Here is a 21872-nt window from a genome sequence, read left to right as displayed (position 1 = left end):
TTTTTCTACAACCTCCTCTACAACCCCCTACCATCAGGGAGAAGGTAGAGAAGCCTGCACACAGCCCAGCTGGTTACTAAACAGTTTCTAACCTATTGCTGTTGGAATACTGAATGGACTCACAAACTCTTAACATTCGCCTGTCACTGTTTTTTTTTGTTTTTGCCGCGGTTTACCTATTATTTACTTATCTATTCAACTTAACTCTGTGATCTGCCTGTATTGCTCACAAGACAAAGCTTTTCACTGTGCCTCGGTACATGTGGCAATAAATTCAATACAATTTAAAGTTTGATGTCACTGTTCTAATGCTCCCCCATTTCTGGATGGTACACAATTGATTTAAATTATTTAGATGCCTGAGCTCTTCATAATTTCCTTGAATAACTTTGATGTAAAATTTGATCCTTGTTCCAATTGCATTTCTACGGGTTGTCTGTAATGAGGGAAAAATACTGAGTAATTCTTCTCCACTCCTTTCAGCCATGCTATCTCATTCTGGAATGGCCTCTGGAAATCTCAGAGACACATCCATTATGGTCAACAAATACTGATCCCCACTTTTTGTTTTAGGGTTGGGTCTGTTGCAAATAATTAAAACTTTTGTAAATGATTCATCAAATGCTGGAATAGGTATTAAGGGTGTTGGTTTGATCAATAAATGAGTTTTCCAATTACCTGACATGCCTGACATGTCTGGCAAAATGCAACAACATTTTGAAGGGCTTTTGCCAGAACCATGGATTTTCCTGCTCCACGGATGCGGCCTGACCTGCTGTGCTTTTCCAGCACCACTGTAACCTTGCCTCTGATCTCCAGCATCTGCAGTCCTCACTTTCGCCGAACATCTTTCTGCAGTCCAGGCCAATAAAAATAAACTTCTATTTTCCTTACTTCCAAATGACCTCCTACTGGTAATTCTCATGGTGCTACCCACAACACCTCCTTTATATCACACACCAGTAATACAACTTGATGAGCTTCTGCCCATTTTTCACCCACTTGAATATGTGATGGTCTCCATTTCCTCATCAACATTTCATTTTTAAGAGAGTGACATTGTGGGACAGGCGCAGATTCACCTTTTCGGTAAAACTGTGTTATCTTTCCAACTTTCTGTTGTAATTTCGCTAACATCTCTGAGCTAGAAAACGTATGCTTTGTTCTCCAACTGTTCTTGCTTTTTCTCAACAAATTGAACAAATATAGTTTCTGATAATTGAATTTTAACTTGCTTATCTTTTCTCTTTGTTCTCTCCTTCTGTTCAACCTGTGGCTTTGTGACCTTGTTATCACACATTCAGGAATCATTCCAGAATGAACTGTTCTGGAACCGAGAATTTCTCTGTTACTCCATCTACCACTTTTCATCAGACCCTCTAACTTCACCGTACATGAAAGAACACTATGTTTCTCACCATGGACTCCATGTATTCTAGCAATACTTTTTCTAATTACACATCTCTGTATCTCTCCCTAGCAAAGAAAGACTTGCTCCCATTTCTCTAAAAATCTTAATTTCTTTTCCTACTCGTCTTGGTAAACATGAGGAAACTTTCCTCGCACAAGTGCTGCAGAGTTGAAGAGAGTACTTGTGGATTGGAAGGTAGAAAGTTAGAATTTGGTATTTGTAAAAGGCTAGGGGTGGGTGGGGGAAAGCATTGCTTGGTCCCTTTAAAAATCTAGTGCTTTTTCTATGTTTAGAGATTCAAAATGGATGTCTGTGAACAGCAGCTTGAAGGTTTGCAAATCCACAGACAGCACCCAAATTGAAACACTATATTGAAAGGCTATGCAGTTAGCAGGCTAAACACCAGTTATTTTTTCAAGACAACAGGCTTTTGAATTTAGACAATTAATTTGAACAGGTACTTAGATACCAAAAATCTATTAAATTTAAGTCTGATGATTTTAACAACCGATTGTGTGAAATATTGTGTGAAATATTGATACGTCATCAAGGAGATGAAGATAGGGGGCAGTTGGATAAAGACCCCAGAGCTAACTGCCCTCCAGCAGAGCCAACGGCCCTCAGCTCTTAAGAGAGAATCACTGGCTCTCACAGCCTCATTTATGTCTTAGAGAAAGTGCCATTAAAATAAAAATGGTACCAGTGGTACAGCTAGTTAATATTCCTGACAGAAGAATTGTTGGAGAAGGCACAGAACATTCCAGAAGGCACGTAACATGGATGTAATTTTGAGAGACTAAATATTTTTATGTATAAGTGGGACTGTTCTTTGTTGGAACAGCATACCATTAGAATCTTGCTGTAATTGGGAATAGTTAGAAGTTAATCGGGATTAATTCTGCTTGTTAATAGTTTAGTTAATTTGTTCACTGTTCGAGTGAGATAAATAAATGGTAACGAGTTGATTTTAAAGTGAGTGTCAGGGATTTATTTTATTGAACCACTTGAAGTTGCTGAGGTACACCACTCTGCACACCCCCTTTTACAGATTTTGAGGTGAGGTGTTCCTCTTTGGGGATGGGGGGGTGGGGTCAACCTCCACTTTATAACACAAGGAAATTCTTCGCAGTTTTAACTCTCTGCTCTTCATCATGAGTTACCAATACTTCACAAAGTGAATTCTTGAACTCCAACAAAGTAGTCTCTCCAAGACTGTGATATGTGTCTGATTTATTTTCATGCCCTTATCTACTTCGCAATGTTACTTTGTTTGATTTTTTTCAAACTTTGACCAAGTTCTTTCATTAGATTTTGAAATTGTTTTCTTTCAGCTTCTGGTACAAGTTCATATGAACATGAGACGGTGGTTTTTAGAATCATGGATTCATAGACTCCCTACAGTATGGGGACAGGCCATTTGGCCCAACAAGTCCACCCCGACCCACCGAAGGGTATCCCACAAAGACCCCACACCCTGTGTCCTGCCAATGGGAGAAAGGTCAGTTTTCCCTGTGTCTGTTTCACAGCGAGTAACTCAACCTGTCTGTGTCTGATCTCCCTGGGAACTGGTGACAGAAATCTGTTCACCTCTTTATTGGATTTTTAATGAGACTGGGACTGAGACTGGTTCGGCAACTTCAAGTTCAGCAAATGATCAAATTACTTTGTCGATCGGGAAATGGCATTCTGGATAGGCAAAAATGTTTATTTTGTTAATTTTTCAGTTTTTGAACAGCAGATATTTTCCTATCACTTTTTATTTCCAATCCCTGATTGGAATAGGGAGAATGAATTCCCAGAATGTTGCTGATCCTTCTCTCCATCTCCCTGTGTTTTTCCTGGGTCTCCCCGTTAAGTACAGAATTCAGCTTTCCATTCTCTCTCTCTCTCTCTCTCTCTCTCTGTGTCTGGGGTTAATGTGAATCTCTTGGGGAGAGTTTGAAATGGGAGATGTTTGATCAGCCGCCTGTTATGCAGCCAGCCTGATCTTTTACACATTGAAGGCAGCACAGTCTGGAAGACTCTGATGGGATTTGTGTCCAGGTTCCTAATCTAAAACCTTCTTAACAGTGCAAGGCTTGTAGCTCAGGTTAAGGTTTAGGGTGTAGGTTTGCACGCTGAGCTGTAGGTTTGATACCCAGACGTTTCATTACCTGGCTCGGTAACATCATCAGTGGTGACCTCCAAGTAAAGCGAATCTGTTGTCTCCTGTTTTCTATTTATATGTTTGTCCTGGATGGGGTTCCTGGGGTTTGTGGTGATGTCATTTCCTGTTCGTTTCCTGAGGGGTTGATAGATGGTATCTCGATCTATGTGTTTGTTTATGGCATTGTGGTTGGAGTGCCAGGCCTCCAGGAATTCTCTGGCGTGTCTTTGCTTAGCCTGTCCCAGGATAGATGTGTTGTCCCAGTCGAATTGGTGGTTTTTTTCATCCATGTGTAGGGCTATGAGGGAGAGAGTGTCGTGTCTTTGTGGCTAGCTGGTGTTCGTGTATCCTGGTGGCTAACTTTCTTCCTGTTTGTCCTACATCGTGTTTGTGGCAGTCCTTGCATGGAATTTTGTAGATGACGTTGGTTTTGTCCATGGGTTGTACTGGGTCTTTTAAGTTTGTTAGTTTTTGTTTGAGAGTGTTGGTGGGGTTTGTGTGCTACTAGGATTCCGAGGGGTCTTAGTCGTCTGGCTGTCATTTCTGAAACTTCTTTGATGTATGGTAAGGTGGTTAGAGTTTCTGGCTGTGTTTGGTCTGCTTGTCGTGGTTTGTTCCTGAGGAATCTGCGGACTGTATTTTTTGAGGATCCGTTCTTCTTGAATATGTTGTATAGGTGGTTCTCCTCTGTTTTCCGAAATTCGTCTGTGCTGCAGCGTGTGGTGGCTCGTTGGAATAATGTTCTGATACAGCTTTGTTTGTGTGTGTTGGGGTGGTTGCTGGTGTAGTTAAGTATTTGGTCAGTGTTTGTCGGTTTTCTGTATACGCAGGTTTGTAGTTCTCCGTTGTCCTTTCTTTCGACTGTGACGTCCAGGAATGCGAGTTTGTTGTCGGTTTCTTCCTCCTTGGTGAACTTTCTGCCTGTGAGAGTGTTGTTGATGATGTTAAATGTCACTTCTATCTTGTTTTGTTTTGTGATGACAAAGGTGTCATCTAGGTAGCGGACCCAGAGTTTTGGTTTGATGGTTGGTAGGGCTGTTTGTTCTAGTCTCTGCATTACTGCTTCTGCTATGAATCCCGCTAGCGGAGATCCCATGGGTATGCCGTTGGTTTGTTTGTAGATGATGTTGTTGAAGGTGAAGTGGGTGGTGAGGCACAGGCCCACTAGCTTCATGATGTTTTCGTTGGTAACATGATTGATGGTGGTTGGTGTGTGTGTGATGGTCTCTTCTAAAAGTGTGGTAAGTGTTTCCTTTGCCAGGTCGATGTTGATGGAGGTGAACAGTGCTGTTACATCGAATGAGATCATTATATTTTTAGATTAGATTACATTACAGTGTGGAAACAGGCCCTTTGGCCCAACAAGTCCACACCGACCCGCCGAAGCGCAACCCACCCATACCCCTACATTTACCCCTTACCTAACACTACGGGCAATTTAGCATGGCCAGTTCACCTGGCCTGCACATCTTTGGACTGTGGGAGGAAACCGGAGCACCCGGAGGTAACCCACACAGACACGGGGAGAACGTGCAAACTCCACACAGTCAGTCGCCTGAGGCGGGAATTGAACCCGGGTCTCCGGCGCTGTGAGGCAGCAGTGCTAACCACTGTGCCACCGTGCCACCCACATGGTGTATCGTCTTCCTCTACTTTGGTGTTTTTGATGATTTTTAGGAATTCCTGGGTGGAGTGGATGGAGTGCTGTGACTCTTCTACTAGGTATTTCAGTCTTGCGTGTAGTTCTTTGGCCAGTCTGTAAGTTGGTGTTCCGGGTAGTGAGACTATAGGTCTGAGGGGGGCTCCTGGTTTACGGATCTTTGGTAGTCCATAGAATTGTGGAGTGTTGGTCCCGTCTGGTTGCATTTTCTGGAATTCTGTCTTGTTTAATTGTCCGGAACTGTGTACTTAGGAGAAATGTAATTTTGTTTCTTGGTTGTGGGGTCGGGTCTAGTGCCACCTGTCGGTAGGTGTTGGTGTCTGCGAGTAGTGCATTGGCTTTCTCTGTGTCGTCCCTTCTGTTCAGGATGACTGTGAGCTGACCTTTGTCTGCAGGTAATATAACGATGTTTTTGTCTTTTTGAGGTTTTCTGGGGCTTTCTTTTCTTGTGTGTTAAATTTGTTTCCTTCCCTCGTTCGGCTCAGAGTAGGTGCAACTGTCTATCTGATCGTTTGTTGTGTTTCTTCTGTGAGATTGTTGTCCTTCAATGTGGTTTCGAATGCCGCTAGGAAATCCTTCTTGTCAGCGTCTCGGTAATTGAAATTTAGTCCTTTTACTAGTACAGCTTTTTCTGTGTCTGATAGGGTCCGGTCTGATAAGTTCTTTATCCATGCCCCTGTGTTCTCGGTTATGTCTTTGTTTGTGAGTTTGTCAAGTTTTTTCTTCAGGTCCCGATTTTGCTTTCTCTGTGTTTGTCGTTGTTTGGTGTTTATGGCTCGCTCTACCGCGTCTGGCCATTCTTGATTTGTTGCTTGTTTGAATAACGGTTTTTGGCGCGCAATTTCGCAGTTGTATTTTCGGAGTCTGTGTTTGGCGTCATTGATTAGTTGTCAGAGCATTCTGCAGCTGTTTCATTCTGTTAAACCTCTGGCTTGAGGTGTTTTTATCGGCGGTTTGTATTGGAGACATTTTGGCAGTACCTGTTTTCTCAAACATTCATACAGGAAGTACAGATATTCGCGGGTGGAACTCTCTCGGATGGCATTCCCTTCCCATCTTCGGGCAATTTGTAGTGTGTTGCGCCCATAGGTTTTGCAAGGTTTGTGAAGGTTTGTAGCTCAAGCTGAGCTGTAGGTTTGATATCCAGACGTTTCATGACCTGGCTAGGTAACATCATCAGTGGCGACCTCCAAGTGAAGCGAAGCAGTTGTCTCCTGCTTTCTATTTATATGTATGTCCTGGATGGGGTTCCTGGGGTTTGTGGTGATGTCATTCCCTGTTCATTTTCTGAGGGGTTGATAGATGGTATCTAGATCTATGTTTGTTTATGGCGTTGTGGTTGGAGTGCCAGGCCTCTAGGAATTCTCTGACATGACTTTGCTTAGCCTGTCCCAGGATAGATGTGTTGTCCCAGTCGAAATGGTGGGTTTTCTTATCTGTGTGTAGGGCTACAAGGGAGAGAGGGTCGTGTCTTTTTGTGGCTAGCTGGTGTTCATGTTTGTCCTACGTAGTGTTTATGGCAGTCCTTGCATGGCATTTTGTCCGCTACGTAGATGACACCTTTGTAATCACAAACGAAACAAGATAGAAGAGACATTTAACATCATCAACAACACCCTCACAGGCATAAAGTTCACCAAGGAGGAAGAAACCGACAACAAACTCGCATTCCTGGACGTCACAGTCGAAAGAAAGGACAACAGAGAACTACAAACCTGCGTATACAGAAAACCGACAGACACTGACCAAATACTTAACTACACCAGCAACCATCCCAACACACAAACAAAGCTGTATCAGAACACTATTCCAACGAGCCACCACACGCTGCAGCACAGACGAACTTCGGAAAACAGAGGAGTACCACCTATACAAGGTATTCAAGAAGAACGGATCCTCAAAAAATACAGTCCGCAGATTCCTCAGGAACAAACCACGACAAGCAGACCAAACACAGCCAGAAACCCTAACCATCAAAGAAGTTCCAGAAATGACAGCCAGACTACTAAGACCCCTCGGAATCCTAGTAGCACACAATCCCACCAACACTCTCAAACAAAAACTAACAAACTTAAAAGACCCAGTACAACCCATGGACAAAACCAACGTCATCTACAAAATTCCATGCAAGGACTGCCACAAACACTACATAGGACAAACAGGAAGAAAATTAGCCACCAGGATACACGAACACCAGCTAGCCACAAAGACACGACACTCTCTCCCTCATAGCCCTACACATGGATGAATATAAAAACCACCATTTTGACTGGGACAACACATCTATCCTGGGACAGGCTAAGCAAAGACATGCCAGAGAATTCCTGGAGGCCTGGCACTCCAACCACAATGCCATAAACAAACACATAGATCGAGATACCATCTATCAACCCCTCAGGAAACGAACAGGAAATGACATCACCACAAACCCCAGGAACCCCATCCAGGACATACATATAAATAGAAAACAGGAGACAACAGCTTCGCTTCACTTGGAGGTCACCACTGATGATGTTACCTAGCCAGGTAGTGAAACGTCTGGGTATCAAACATACAGCTCAGCGAGCAAACCTACACCCTTCTTAACAGTAAATATGTTCATTTTCTTGGAAGGCAATAACAAAATGTGAAATATACCGGCAAGAGACTGGAAGAACACAGCAAGCAAGGCAGCAGCAGGAGGTAGAGAAGTCGAGGTTTTGCATATAGCCCTTCTTCAGGATTGGGGGTCGATTTGAGGGGGAGCTGCAGATAAATGAGGAGGTGGAGGAAGGATGGTGAAGTGGGGATAGGTAAAGACAGATAGTGGATATGACCTGGTTGGTGAATGGGACGTACATATCCCGTTGGTGGCAGGGGCCAGTGGGAGATAGGGGAGAGCTGGGAAGTGAGTCTGGGGATGGGGAGGAAGGTTATTGAAATCTGGAGACCTCGATGTTAAGTCCTCCGAGCTGGTGTCTGCCCAGGTGGAAGATGAGATGTCGTTCCTCCAATTTGCGCTGTGGCTCATTTTGGCAATGGAGGAGGCCAAGGATTGTCATGTTGGAAAGGGAGTGGTTGGGGGAATTGAAATGGGTGGTGACTGGGAGGATGGTCATGTTGGAAAGGGAGCGGCTGGGGGAATTGAAATGGGCAGTGACTGGGAGGATGGTCATGTTGGAAAGGGAGCGGCTGGGGGAATTGAAATGATCTGTTACGTTTGGTGAACCATTCCCTAAGCTAACGTTCGGTCTCCCCGATGTAGAGTAGACCACACGAGGAGCACCTGATGCAGTAAACTAGGTTGGAAGAGAGGCAGTTGAACCTCTGTCTCACCTGGAAGGACGGTTTGTGGCCCTGGATTGAGGTGAGGGGTGTGTTGAGCAGGTTTTGCATTTCTTCTGGTTGCACAGGGAGGTATCTGAGAGTTCAGGGGGGGGTTTGGTGGGGAGAGTGGTGCAAAGCAAGGAGTGTTGGAGGGAATGGTCCTTGTGGAAAACAGAGAGGGGTGGGAAGGGGAAGATGTTCTTTGGGAAGGGGGAGATGTTCTTGTGGTGGGGTCTAGTTGGAGTTGGCAGAAGTGTTTAAGGATGTGGAGACTGGCAGGATGGTAGGTGAGGACAAGAGGGGCCACCCCCTTTATCTGCAGCTCCCTCCACACCCACCCCCAGTCCTGAAGAAGGGTTAGACCGAAACGACGAGTTCTCCACCTCCTCATGCTGCCTGGCTTGCTGTGTTCTTCCAGCCTCCTGCCTCTCTGGTTTGGATTCCCAGCACCTGCAGTTTTTTTGTCTCTGTCAATAATAAAATGTGAGCTGTGGTGTGGATGGCCCTCAGTTTGAAATGTGTAAAAACGGTGTATTGTTATTGTGATTTTTAATATTGTGGACTGAAATGGGAAAGCCCTGTTTTCCAGCAGGGATTTACAAGGATGGCTGCATGTTTTGGAAGTAGGGAATTCGATACCTTTTGTGAACCCTGTTTGTGTAGCTGTTGGTTTCAGCTGAAATATCTCCACCAAGGCTGGTATCCTGTCACCAAGTCACATGTTCATAAGATCTAGGAGCAGAATTAGGTCATTCGGCCCATCAAGTCTGCTCTGCCATTCTATCATGGCTGTTCTGCTCCTCACCCCCATTTTCCTGCCTTCTCCCCATATCCCTTCACCCCATTACCAATTAAACATCTGTCTCACTCCTCCTTAAATTTACTCACTGTCCCAGCATCCACCGTACTTTGGGGGAATGAATCCCACCGATTCACAACCCTTTGGGAGAAGTCGCTTTTCCCCAACTCTGTTTGAAATTTGCTCCCTCTCATCCTACAACCTCCCGTCCGAGGATGCCCCACAAGGGGAAGCATCCATTCCCCATCCATTTTATCCGTGACTTTTATCATCTTGACAACCCAATTTGAAGTCTCCTCATTTTTCGAAATTCCAGACAGTATCAGCCTACACTGGTCAATTTCTCTTCATGTGACAAACCCCTTATCTCTGGGATCAATCTCACCAACCCTCTTGGGAACTGCCTCCAATGCCATTACATCTTTCCTCAAATAAGGGAACCAAAGCTGTGCACAATACTCCAGGTGCGGTCTCACTAATGCCTTGTATAGCTGCAACAATACGGCCTTCCCTTTATATTCTATTCCCTGAGCTGGGAAAGACAACATTCCATTCACTTGCTTTACTATCTGCTGGACCTGAATGCGAGCTTTCTGTACCTCATGAATGAGGACACCCACCTCCCTCTGTACCTCAGCATCACAAGTCTCTGCCCATGTAGATAAAAGGTCACCTTCCCATTGCTCGACCCCAATGCATGACCTCACACGTATCCAGGTTAAACTCCATCTGCCACATTTTGGCTGACTCCCCTACCCTATCTGTTGTAAGGTTCCTATTTCCTTATTGCAATTTACCATCCCACCTATTTTTGGCAACCTTCCCTATATCCAAGTCGTGAATGTATATTGTCAAAAACTGGGGCCCAAGGACCAAACCCTGTGGCACCCCACTCGTAACCTTTTGCCATCTGGCAAAAAAACCCTATTTATCCCGACTCTCTATCTTCTGTCCATTAGCCAGTCATCTGCCCAAGATAATAAATTACCCATAATCCCATATGATCCAACTTTATGAATTATCCTTTTGTGCGGCACCTTATCAAATACCTGCCAAGAGTCCAGATACATTACACCTAAAGGATCCCCAGTATCCACTTTGCTTCTCACATCTTCAAAGCCACCCAGCAAATTAGTCAAACATGATTTGCCCTTCATAAACCCATGCTGACTCTGATGGACCGCATTCTGACTTGCCACCTGTCCTGATATTGCTTCCTTGATAATTGATTCCATCAACAGATATTAAACTAACTGGTCTATAATTTTTGAATAAGATTAGTATTTTTCTAATCCATGGGAGCTTTTCCCATGTCGAGGGAATTTTGGAATATTGTAATGAATGGATCCATGATCTCCACCATCACTTCCTTTAATACAAGTCTCGGCCATCTGGCTCAGGAGACTTGTCTGCCCTCAATCCTAATAGTTTGCCGAGTACCTTTTCCTGATCAATGCTGATTGTTTTACGTTCTCCCCTTTCTATTGCCTCTGACTCGAACCAATAAGAATGGTCCTTCACTGTGAAAACTGGGGCAAAGCATTGCTTTGGCATCTCTGCCATTTCAGTTGTCCCCACAATTAACTCTCCAGTTTCACCTTCCAAGGGACCAACATTCACATCAGCGGCTCTCTTCCCTTTTGTATACTTATAGAAGCTTTTGCTATCCTTTTTGATATTTTGTGCAAATTTTCTTTCTTCATTTACCTTAGCTCCTGTTATTAATTTTTTAGTATCCCTTTGCTTATGTTTGATAGTTTCCCAAGCTTCCTGCCTGCCACTGGCCTTTGCAATATGGTAGACCTTCATTGTTGACTTTATATTGTCCTTGACTTCCTTTTTTAGCTATGGAAGTTTTTGACCTTCTACCCCCTGCCCTCCACCCCACCTTCCCCCCACCCCGCCCCACCACACGCCTTACCACCTTTCTTACTCACTGGGATATAGTTTAGTTGTGAGGAATTTTACTAGCCCCTTAAACAACTGCCACTGCTCATCCACTCTCTTACCTTTGAGCCTTCCCGCCCAATCTACTCGAGCCAAATCTGTTCCCATGCCTCTCTCATTTCCATAAGACCATAAGACATAGGAGTGGAAGTAAGGCCATTCGGCCCATCGAGTCCACTCCGCCATTCAATCATGGCTGATGGGCATTTCAACTCCACTTACCAGCACTCTCCCCGTAGCCCTTAATTCCTTGTGACATCAAGAATTTATCAATCTCTGACTTGAAGACATTTAGCATCCTGGCCTCCACTACACTCTGCAGCAATGAATTCCACAGGCCTACCACTGTCTAGCTGAAGAAATGTCTCTGCATTTCTGTTCTGAATTTACCCCCTCTAATTCTAAGGCTGTGTCCACGGGTCCTAGTCTCCTCGCCTAACAGAAACAATTTCCTAGCATCCACCCTTTCCAAGCCATGTATTATCCTCTAAGTTTCTAAGTTTCCCCTTAATCTTCTAAAGTCCAATGAATACAATCCCAGGATCCTCAGCCGTTCCTCATATGTTAGACCTACCATTCCAGGGATTATCCATCTGAATCTCCACTGGACACACTCCAGTGCCATTATGTCCTTCCTGAGGTGTGGGGACCAAAACTGAACTCTAGGATGTAGCCCATCGGAGCCAAGAGATTTATCAATTTTAAGACCTTTTAGCTTTTCTAGCACTTTCTCTTTTGTGATGGCAACCATACTCCACTCAGTCCCCTGACTCCCTTTAATTGTTGGGATATTACTCATATCTTCCACTGTGAAGACTGACGCAAAGTACTTGTTACGTTCTCCTGCTATTTCCTTATCTCCCATCACTAGGCTTCCAGCATCAGTTTGAAATGGTCCAATGTCTACATTTGCCTGTCATTTGTTTGTTTCTTATGTATTGATTTCCTATGTTTAATTCCAGAACACGAGTGTGGACTCCACTTTCTCCCCTCAAACGGGAGTCACCCTTTATTTACAGGTACATAGCACATGACAGTGACTCAGCTAGCACGGAGCCAGCTCCTCGAGTGGACAGAACCCCTGACCCTCCTGTTTATATCTGTCAGCTGGGGCTTCCTGATAGGATGAGGTTAACAGCCACAATCAGGGAACTCATATTCGATGAGGGAAACCTGAATGATAACATACGGATCAGTACACCAGTAAACTGGGGCTGAGGGGTGGTTTAAAGTGAAGCTGATTGGTTTGTGGCCTCATGGCCAGTTGTAATGACAGAGCTCCTCTGCCCGCCAACAGCAAGGTGATTGGTTGTCAGGGAACTGAACAGCTCAGGGCTGACCGCAAAATTGTATTGAATTTATTGCCAAATGTACTGAGGCACAGCGAAAAGCTTTGTCTTGTGAGCAATACAGGCAGATCACAGAGTTAAGTAGCACAGGTAAGTAAATAATAGGTAAACAGCAGCAAAAGCAAAAACGCAGGTACAGGCGAATGTTAAGAGTTTGTGAATCCATTCAGTATTCTAACAACTTAGGGTCGAAATGGTTTCAAAACCAGCTGGTGCATGTGTTCAGGCTTCTGTACCTTCTCCCCGATGGTAGGGGTTGTAGAAAAACATTGCCAGGGTGGGATGGATCTTTGAGAATGCTGGCGGCCTTTCCTTGACAGCGGGCCTGGTAGATGGATTCTATAGATGGGAGATTGGCCTTTATGATTGTCCGGGCCGACTTCACCACTCTCTGTAACCGTCTCCGATTTTGAATGGTACAGTTGCCATACCAGGTAGTGATACATCCAGATATAATGCTCTCAGTGGCGCACCTATAAACGTTGGCAGAGCGTCATGCCAAATTTCCTCAGCTGCCTGAGGAAGAAGAGACATTGTTGGGCCATTGTAACCAATGCATCCATGTGAAGAGTCCAAGAAAGCTTGTTGTGGATGACCATTCCCAGGAGCTTGACACTCTCCACTCGTTCCAGCTCTGTGCTGTTAATGTGTAGGGGGGGCATGAGTAACATCCCACCCAAAGTCAATAATGAGTTCCTTGGTTTTGCTGGCATTGAGAGCTTGGTTATTCTCAGTGCACCGTTTTTCCAGGTCTTTCATCTGTAGTCTGTATCGTCGCCATCTGAGATTTGACCGACTGTGGTGGTGTCATCAGCGAACTTGTAAATGGCATTAGTCTGGTATTTGGTGACGCAGTCATGGGTATACAACAAGTACAGTAGGGGACAGAGTACACACCCCTGGGCGGCTCCAGAATTAAGTGTTAGTGAGGATGAAATATTGTCCCCAATCTTCACTGATTATAGCCTGTGGGTCAGGAAACAGGTCAGTTTCAGAGAGTGGGGCTCAGTCTGAGATCACAAAGTTTAGTCATCAGTCTTGAGGGGATAATACTGTTTTAATTTTTTTTAGAAGTTACATCCTCAAGTGCATTTTAACAAGTGGTGTCATGTCGGCCCAGATAAAGTATTGAAGGTGTAAACTCCCTGTGTGAGAATGTCTGTGCCACAATGGTCAGAATGATTCAAATCTAAAAACGGATTTACAAACTCTTACATGGATTCATGCAGTTTTTGAGCAAAGTACAATGTAATTCTGCAAGTACAAATTCACCCACAAACTTATATGTATATGTGTGCATGTGGGTGTGCGTGTGTGTATGTTATGTGTGTGTCGGAGTGTCTGTGTGTGTCTGTCTGTGTGTGAGACATAACAAACAATCCAGGTCTTTTTCAATATATGGTTTCAGTTATATCACACTGTAAACTTTTGCTGTAAATTCTGTGTCCTACAATCTTATTCTCCACAATCACCTGATGAAGTAGCAGCTCTCCGAAAATTAGTGCTTCCAAATAAACCGATTGGACTGGAACCTGGTGTTGTGTGATTTTTAACTTTGTCCACCCCAGTCCAACACCAGTGCCTCCCAATTAATGAAGCAAACCCCAGTTCGAATACCGAATGAAATGATGTGGCACAGCTCCTGTTTAAATGACAGGGATAAATGAAGCGAAATTGGACATTTTTAACATCCAATGGCAGAACTAGGAAACATCAACCAAATCATTGAGCAAACTTCCTCGTCTCTTGCTTTCTCCCAACAATCTCTCTCTCTTCCTTCCCGCTGTTCTCTCTCTCTCTCTCTCTTTCCCCTCCCCAGTGTCTCTCTCTTCTTCCCTTCTTCTTCCCTTCTTCTTCCCTTCTTCTTCCCTTCTTCTTTCCTTCTTTCTTTTTCTCTCTCTCCACCTAACCTCAGCCTCTTTCCCATCCCCTCCCCAATCTATTATCCAACCTTCCCCAGAGTCTCATTTCCCTCCCTGGTCTCAACCCCTCCCCCCGCTCCCCATCCCAGTTTCTTTCTGTCCTGTGTAATCTCTCTCTCCCCCTCCTTCACAGTCTTTATCCCCTCATCAGTCCCTTTGCTCCTCCCAATCCCTTTCCCTCCCCTGCAATATCTTTGCCTTCTACGCCTGCCTCTCGCCCTTCTCGATCTGTAACCCCTCCCATTCTATTCTTCCAGGTCCCAGTCTCTTTTGTCCTCATCCCAATGTTCTCTCTTCACCTCTGACCTTCCTTATCTCATTTCCAAACCCTCCACATTCTCTCCTCACTCCTCAGTGTCCCTCCTCCATGCTGTACAGTCTCTCTTCCTCATTTCCCAGTTCCTCCGCAGTGTGTCTCTCTCTCCCCCATCCCCAGTATTTATTTTCCAATGCTAGTCTCCGTCCCTCGTCTGTCTCCGTCCCTCGTCTGTCTCCGTCCCTTCCCTGTCTCTGTCCCTCCCCAGTCTCTGTCCCTCCCCTGTCTCTGTCCCTCCCCTGTCTCCATCCCTCCCCAGTCTGGCTCTCTTAATCCCCCAAGTCTCTCTTCCTCGCCCCCACCAGCCACATTCTGTTTTGTTTGCTAGTTCCTCTCCCTCCCAGTTTTCCTTCCAGTGCTTGTTCTGCAGTTTGATAACCAGCTCCTCGAACTGTTTATATTACAGAGACTAACTCACGAACAATAAAATATACAATTGTCTCAGGAGAACAAGATTTCCCTAAAATCACTGTTGTTGCGATGGTCAACGGAATACAAACAGGTTACTTTGACAGTGATACCCGTCGCTGTGTTCCTAGGCAGCAGTTCCTGGCTGATTCACTCAGTGTGAAATTCTGGGATGATGCTACAGATCAGGCGATCACACACACCGGGCTGGCAAAGGGGAATCTGAAATCGATCATGAAAAGGACAAACCAGACTTCAGGTAAAATCTCACCGTCAATTGTCCACATTATCCCCCAGGTCACTCCACTCAGTCCATCTCCCAGCACTGACCCCTGGGTCTGTCCACTCAGTCCATCTCCCAGCACTGACCCCTGGGTCTGTCCACTCAGTCCATCTCCCAGCACTGACCCCTGGGTCACTCCACTCAGTCTATCCCCCAGCACTGACCTTGGAATGTAAAGTGAAATGAGGACTGTCAACTAATTCTGCAACTTTAACTTGAGATTGGAACCCTTTCCCCTCTGATCAGACTGTGACCCTCATCCCCTATTTCCATCTGATATTTGATCCCCTTTCCCTCTGATCAGACAGTGTGTGATTATCTATTATTTATTGATGATTGATCCCTGTCTGGTCACTGACAGGAATTCACCCTCTCCAATGGATACATTCTGTTGAGGTCAGTGAAGATGGCTCTGTGAAGAGATCGATGAGATTTGGATTTGATGGAAAGGACCACATTAGTTTAGAGCCAGACAGAATGAGATGGGTTGCCGCAAATCACTTTGCAGTGATCAATAAAGAGAAATGGAATTCGGATCAATCCTGGAACTACTATTGGGAATCATATCTGCAAAAAACATCTGTTGAACATTTAAACAGATATCTGGAAGTTGGAAAGGAATATTTCACAAGGAAAGGTATGTATTTCAGTTTTGTTCCATGTTCGGATCTAACCTCACTGATCTATGAAACCGTTCTCCCATTCCATTCAGTGTCTGTCTATTGTTTGTGGTTTCACCCTTTCCCATCACAGTTCAGCCTGAAGTGTTCATCTCCAGGAGGGAGCCCAGCCGTCAGGAAAAGCCGCTCACTCTCTCCTGCCTGGTCACTGGGTTTGATCCTGCAGACATCGAGGTGACCTGGCTAAGGAATGGAGAGGTCATGTCTGAGACCCAATCCTCGGGGGTTCGACCGAACCACGATGGGACCCATCAGATCCAGAAAGAGATTGAGATCAATGCTGGGGATGAGGAGCAATACTCCTGTCACATTGAACACAGCAGCCTGGCAGAGAGCAAGCTCTATCAGTGGGGTAAGGGACTGGAGAGTGTGTGTGTGTGTCTGTGCCTGTGTCTGTGTGCCTGTGTCTGTGTCTGTGTGTGTGTGTGTATATATATATACATGTGACAGATGAAACTATTTAGAGGACACTTTTTCACTTCCTTGTTTGCAACTACCCATCTTGTTCTCTGCGTTGATATGTCATGTTGGTCTCAGTTGCGTTAAAGATTTCAATTCTAAGTTTGAAAGGGTCTCCGAATCCCAAACTTCCAGCACCTTTTGGGGATTCCAGATTCCCACAGCCCTGTTATTGGTGAAGTCCTCATCGATTTCACTCCGGAATAATCTCACCAGAATTACAAGAAGATTTGCTTGTATTCCAGGCTTCAGCACCAGACATGGGCCCAGATTGTCCAGCAGCCAGACAGTCAGAGACTGGACACACCTTGAGAGAGGAGGGTCTGGACCCCTCAGAATTCCTGACTCACTGAATGGGATTTGTCTGGGAAGTTTCAAACCGTACCTGGAACCCTCTGGAAAGATCTCAGGTTCTGAGGTTAGGGATTGGAAGCTTCTTTAACTCCTAGTGTGATGATGCTGTCACTTTAAAAGGTTGTTGGTGTCCTAGTTTTTGTTTTGAAGAGAGGTTGTAAGGCAGAGGCACCAAACTCGCTGCTGATCATGACTGAGGTAAACAAGTTGTGAGGTCTTGAAGTTTTTTTTTAAACTGGAACAATAGAAGCAGTCTGAATGGGCGTGGCCAGCTCTCACAGATCCAGATTTCTCAGTTTGGTTTTTATCAGTTACGTCAGAAGCCTTTGGGGTCTCAAAAGAGTTGGCAGGTTCAGTGAATGTCACCTGGCTACTACTGTCTGCATTTTCTTCTTGATATTGTTTCTCCTGGATTGGAGAACTGCATGTAAGAATCTGTGTCTGAATTTACCTTTTTGCCAAGGTGTTTATAGGATGTTACAATATTGCAACAGTTAATTAGTAATAGGTACTATGTTCAGTTACATTTTTCAATCGTTAAGTTATTCAAAATTCCTTTTTCTTTTGTTTGTATTTTAATTACAGCGTTTAAATAAATTGTGTTTTGCTTAACATTGAGTTGTTTGAACACTTGCATTGCATCTGGAACACTGCACTTCCCATCCAGTTTTAAAAGAAGAAACGGTTCAGATCTAGATTACCTTCTTCAGATATTTTGAGGGGGCCTGGTGTGGTCCCTAACACCAGAGAACTAGAAAACCGACCATCTCCAAACGTACTGCTGATCCCTCCATTCACACACTGACGAGGATATCTGGTCAGCGTGGGCAAGTTGGACAGAACACGCACACTTGTTGTGTGACTCTTTAACTCTTTGACTCCATCCCCTCAAACCTATGACCTGATACTCTGCAACCATTACTTGAACTCTCCCCAGCACCAACACCAGCTCACCGCCTCCAGACGTCTGTCAGACTCGCAGTGCATCACCCTGGACAGACAACTGGGACACAACACAGAACTCCACAACTGGATCCCTAACAAGGCCCCCTCACCAGCCCACTGTGGCACCCAAACCCCATTCCATTGGTACTCAACATCCCCAACACTCACCAGTGAGTTCCCAAACTGCCCCTTGCCCAACCACTGAGGAAGTGCCTTTCTGGGACACCGAACGACACCCCTCCAACCATTCACTCACTCCTTCACCTCACCCAAGGCCGATCTACCCCACCAGCACTAATAAGGACAGGACACAGAGATATTGGGGAGAATGGGAACTGAACTGTCTGGGGAGGTAACCCCCAGGACAGGCACAACACGATGTTTATACCCCTATCAATGGGATCCTTGGTGACTTCACTGGAGAGTGAAATCGGGAGAGGGTCAAACCAGCATTTCAACCAATCCCAACAATTCCCAACAGCCCGGAGCAGTTATAATTGTTCCCAATCAACACAGAGCTAGAAATAAATCCAGGAACAGAGAGAATCCTGATATATTTCCAATGTGTTTCAGAAAATCTGAAAAGCAATTGGCTGCATTCCCAACTTGGAAGTCTCATTGCATCAATGGTCATTCTATTGGCTGTTATTGTCGGGATAGTCGGAATAATCATCTGGAAATGGTCACGGAGAGGTAAGAATCAGAGAGAGGGGAATGTGGAACTGAGGGGACAGAGTGAGTGTGGGGGATCTCCAGTACTGGGAGTACAGGGCACTGTGGGGAATGGAACTGATTGAATTCCCACACACAGATCCACACGTATAAACACGGCTCGTTCCCTGTCTGATCTTCCTTTATGTGATCAGCCCAGAACAGGTCTAATATTGATCATTAGACCCACTGCACCCAATCAGATCCTCACTGACTGAATATTAATGGAATGGAAGGGATTTTCTGCATCTCCATTAAGTGTAAGGATGGACGGGAGTGTGGAAATGAGGATTTCTGACACAATCCCTGTAAAACCTTCCTTCCTGCCTTGTTTGGGCACCATCTCCTTGATAAATTTTGAAGCTCTCTCTCCCTTAATGAGTTTGTGCAGTTTTGGATGACTTATTACTTTGGTTTGACCCTCGGCGTGTGACTCTGATACCGATCATGTTATTCCAGGCATTTGGTTTGTCTCCAGTCCCACCGTATTTTTAATGTTTTGGAATGATCTCTCTGCCCCATTTAATGGGATTCTGGATCATCCCTTCTCTTGTTATCCAGCTGTTGACACTTTCCTCCCACCATCTGACATTTGTGATCACCTGCAGAGACTCCACTCACCCCATTTGGATGATCTTTTGATCTCTCTGCCCATTGATCTCCCTGCTGATAAATTCGGTGTCTGTGAGCTTCTCTCTCACTTCACCTGAGGAAGGGGCTATGCTCAGAAAGCTTGTGATTTCAAACAAACCTGTTGGACTGTAACTTGGGGCCGTGTGTGATTTCTGACTGTGTTCACACGAGTCCAATACCAACACCCCCACATCAATCTCCATTCCCTCACTTGTTGTGTTCTCACTCTCTGAGAATGGATTATTCCCCATCCTAATGGACATTTATTTTGTTTCTGCAGATTCACCAAATGGGACCTACACAACAGCTCCCAGTAAGTGGCTGAGGGGACAGAGTGTTGGGAATGATGGATAAGGTAATGGGAAGTGTAGAGTAGATTCCCTACAGTGTGGAAACAGGCCCTTCAGGCCAACAAGTCCACACAGACCCTCCAAAGGGTAACCCACCCAGACCCATTCCCCAACCCTATATTTACCCCTGACGAACACACCTAACACTATGTGCAATGTAGCATGGCCAATTCACCTGACCTGCACACCTTTGGATTGTGGGCAGAAACTGGAGCACCCAGAGGAAACCCACACAGACACGGGGAGAGTGTGCAAACTCCGCACAGTCACCCGAGGTGGGAATTGTACCCGGGTCCCTGGTGCAGTGAGGCAACAGTGCTAACCACTGAGCCATCCGTGCTGCCCCTATGAGAGTGTAGAGTTATATTTGCCAGGGTGTTGCTCAGGGTGATGGGTCCGTCTCCTCACAATGCTGTTTCTCAGCCAACACTCTCTTATCGTCCTGTTTCTCTACTCCATGTCCCCAGTGTCTCTCCTTCGAACTGTCACCCTCCATTCTCTTCCCCCACTGCCCCTCCCTCCACTCACTCACACTTAATTCCCACTGGGGGTGCTCGGAGAGTCTGGTTAGTTAGAGCTGAGGGCGATTAAATCCTGGGTCCAGTGAGTGATAGAGAATATCTCACACTGTCTCATTTTATATTTGATATAACTTCTCACATTCTGTTTTTATTTTCTCAGCTTCTGATATCTCTGGTGCAGCTTCTTCATGATTCGGTAAGTGACATGTCAACTTTTCTCTGACTGAAATTTATTAGATTTAGATTCTCTCGATTTATTTGGAACATTTTCACATCCCTCCTGACCCTGTCCCACCCTCCCATACACTGTTAAACCCTATCAGACTAATTCCCCTCCCCTCCTGACCCTGTCCCACCCTCACAGTCACTGTTAAACCCTGTCAAACCATTTCCCCTCCCACCCCCCCTGACCCTGTCCCACCCTCTCAGTCACAGTTAAACCCTGTCAGACTAATTCCCCTCCCCTGCTGACACTGTCCCACCCTCCCAGTCACTGGTAAACCCTGTCAGACTAATTCCCCTCCCCTTCCCAACCTGAAGTGATTGCCTCCTGTCTGTCCATTCCTGACCTTGTGGGTTTCCTGGGCCCCAGTACAGGATATTCCCGGAGCCTCATTGCGGAATAACAGGATTCTCCTGTTCCAGTGTGAACATGGACACCATTGTCTATCCTTCCATGTCACAGCAGACACACAGAATTACAGCTCATTGTTCACACTCAATTCCTTCAGGACTGAGATCAATTTTTCTGGGAATGTGTTTCCACAGATTGAGCAGTGGATCCCAGATCCCCAGGTTTGGATCCTGGTTCTTCAAGTGAGACCTTCTCAAGTCGTGTTTCCATCCCGTCTCAGAAATGTGAGCAGTGCCACCGTCAGAGGGATCTTCACAGATGGTTCCTCCCTCACACTTTCTCATCTGAAATGAAGCAACGTCCTGAGGGAACTCGGAGACAGTTTTTATATTGAAAGAAATTGATTTTGCATCTGACGTTAAGAAATTTCAAATGTTATGCAAATTTCTGTACATAAATATCAGTTTTACATATTCTAATTCTTAGATAAATATATAAATATTATAAATCTGAGTTATTGTTGAATACTAAAATCTATCACTACTTATCACCATTGTTTAACTACAAACACCAATATGTGTCATTTGTAATCATTAAAAGTTATATATAGACTTATTGATTGTGATATTTTTATTAATGATTTCACGAGAACGATTATATTCATTTACACAGCAGCAGCTTGTGGCAGTTGCAGAGTTCAATTTGGGTGGCACGGTGGCACACTGGTTAACACTGCTGCCTCACAGCGCCAGAGACCCGGGTTCAATTCCTGCATCAGGCGACTGTCTGTGCTGAGTTTGCACATTCTCCCCGTGTCTGCATGGGTTTCCACCCACAGTCCAAAAATGAGCAGGTTAGGTAAATGGGCCATACTAAATTGCCTGTAGTGTTAGGTGGAGGGGTAAATGTAGGGGAATGCGTCTGGATGGGTGGCGGGTCGGTGTGGACTTGTTGGGCTGAAGTCCTGTTTCCGCACTGTAAGTAATGTAATCTAATCTAATCAGTGTGAACTGGGGAGTTAAAACCATATCCATCTGTCTCTATTGTAAAATCCAAATCCCAGATGATAACTCCATACTCGTCAAAACAATCAGGGAA

The 21872-nt window shown here is 45.1% G+C and overlaps 1 protein-coding gene across 1 annotated transcript in view; it reads left to right on the top strand.

The window, feature by feature from the left end:
• The window catches only part of LOC148140940 (class I histocompatibility antigen, F10 alpha chain-like), a 48331-nt gene extending 27939 nt beyond the window's left edge, over nucleotides 1-20392 (top strand). The window contains exons 6-11 of the mRNA XM_087979050.1: nucleotides 15263-15523; nucleotides 15909-16184; nucleotides 16301-16579; nucleotides 18559-18678; nucleotides 19610-19642; nucleotides 20361-20392. Of these exons, the coding sequence (XP_087835176.1) occupies nucleotides 15263-15523; nucleotides 15909-16184; nucleotides 16301-16579; nucleotides 18559-18678; nucleotides 19610-19642; nucleotides 20361-20392 (1001 nt within the window). The remainder of the gene's footprint in view (nucleotides 1-15262; nucleotides 15524-15908; nucleotides 16185-16300; nucleotides 16580-18558; nucleotides 18679-19609; nucleotides 19643-20360) is intronic.
• The last annotated feature ends 1480 nt before the right edge of the window (nucleotides 20393-21872 follow it).

Source organism: Chiloscyllium plagiosum, unplaced genomic scaffold (genome assembly GCF_037043375.1).
Source record: "Chiloscyllium plagiosum isolate Xiang-an unplaced genomic scaffold, Cpla_swu_hap1 HiC_scaffold_35, whole genome shotgun sequence".
In the NCBI taxonomy this organism is placed as follows: Eukaryota; Metazoa; Chordata; class Chondrichthyes; order Orectolobiformes; family Hemiscylliidae; genus Chiloscyllium; species Chiloscyllium plagiosum.
Note: the sequence above shows the minus strand (reverse complement) of the source record. Positions and strands in the feature narration are given on the sequence as shown.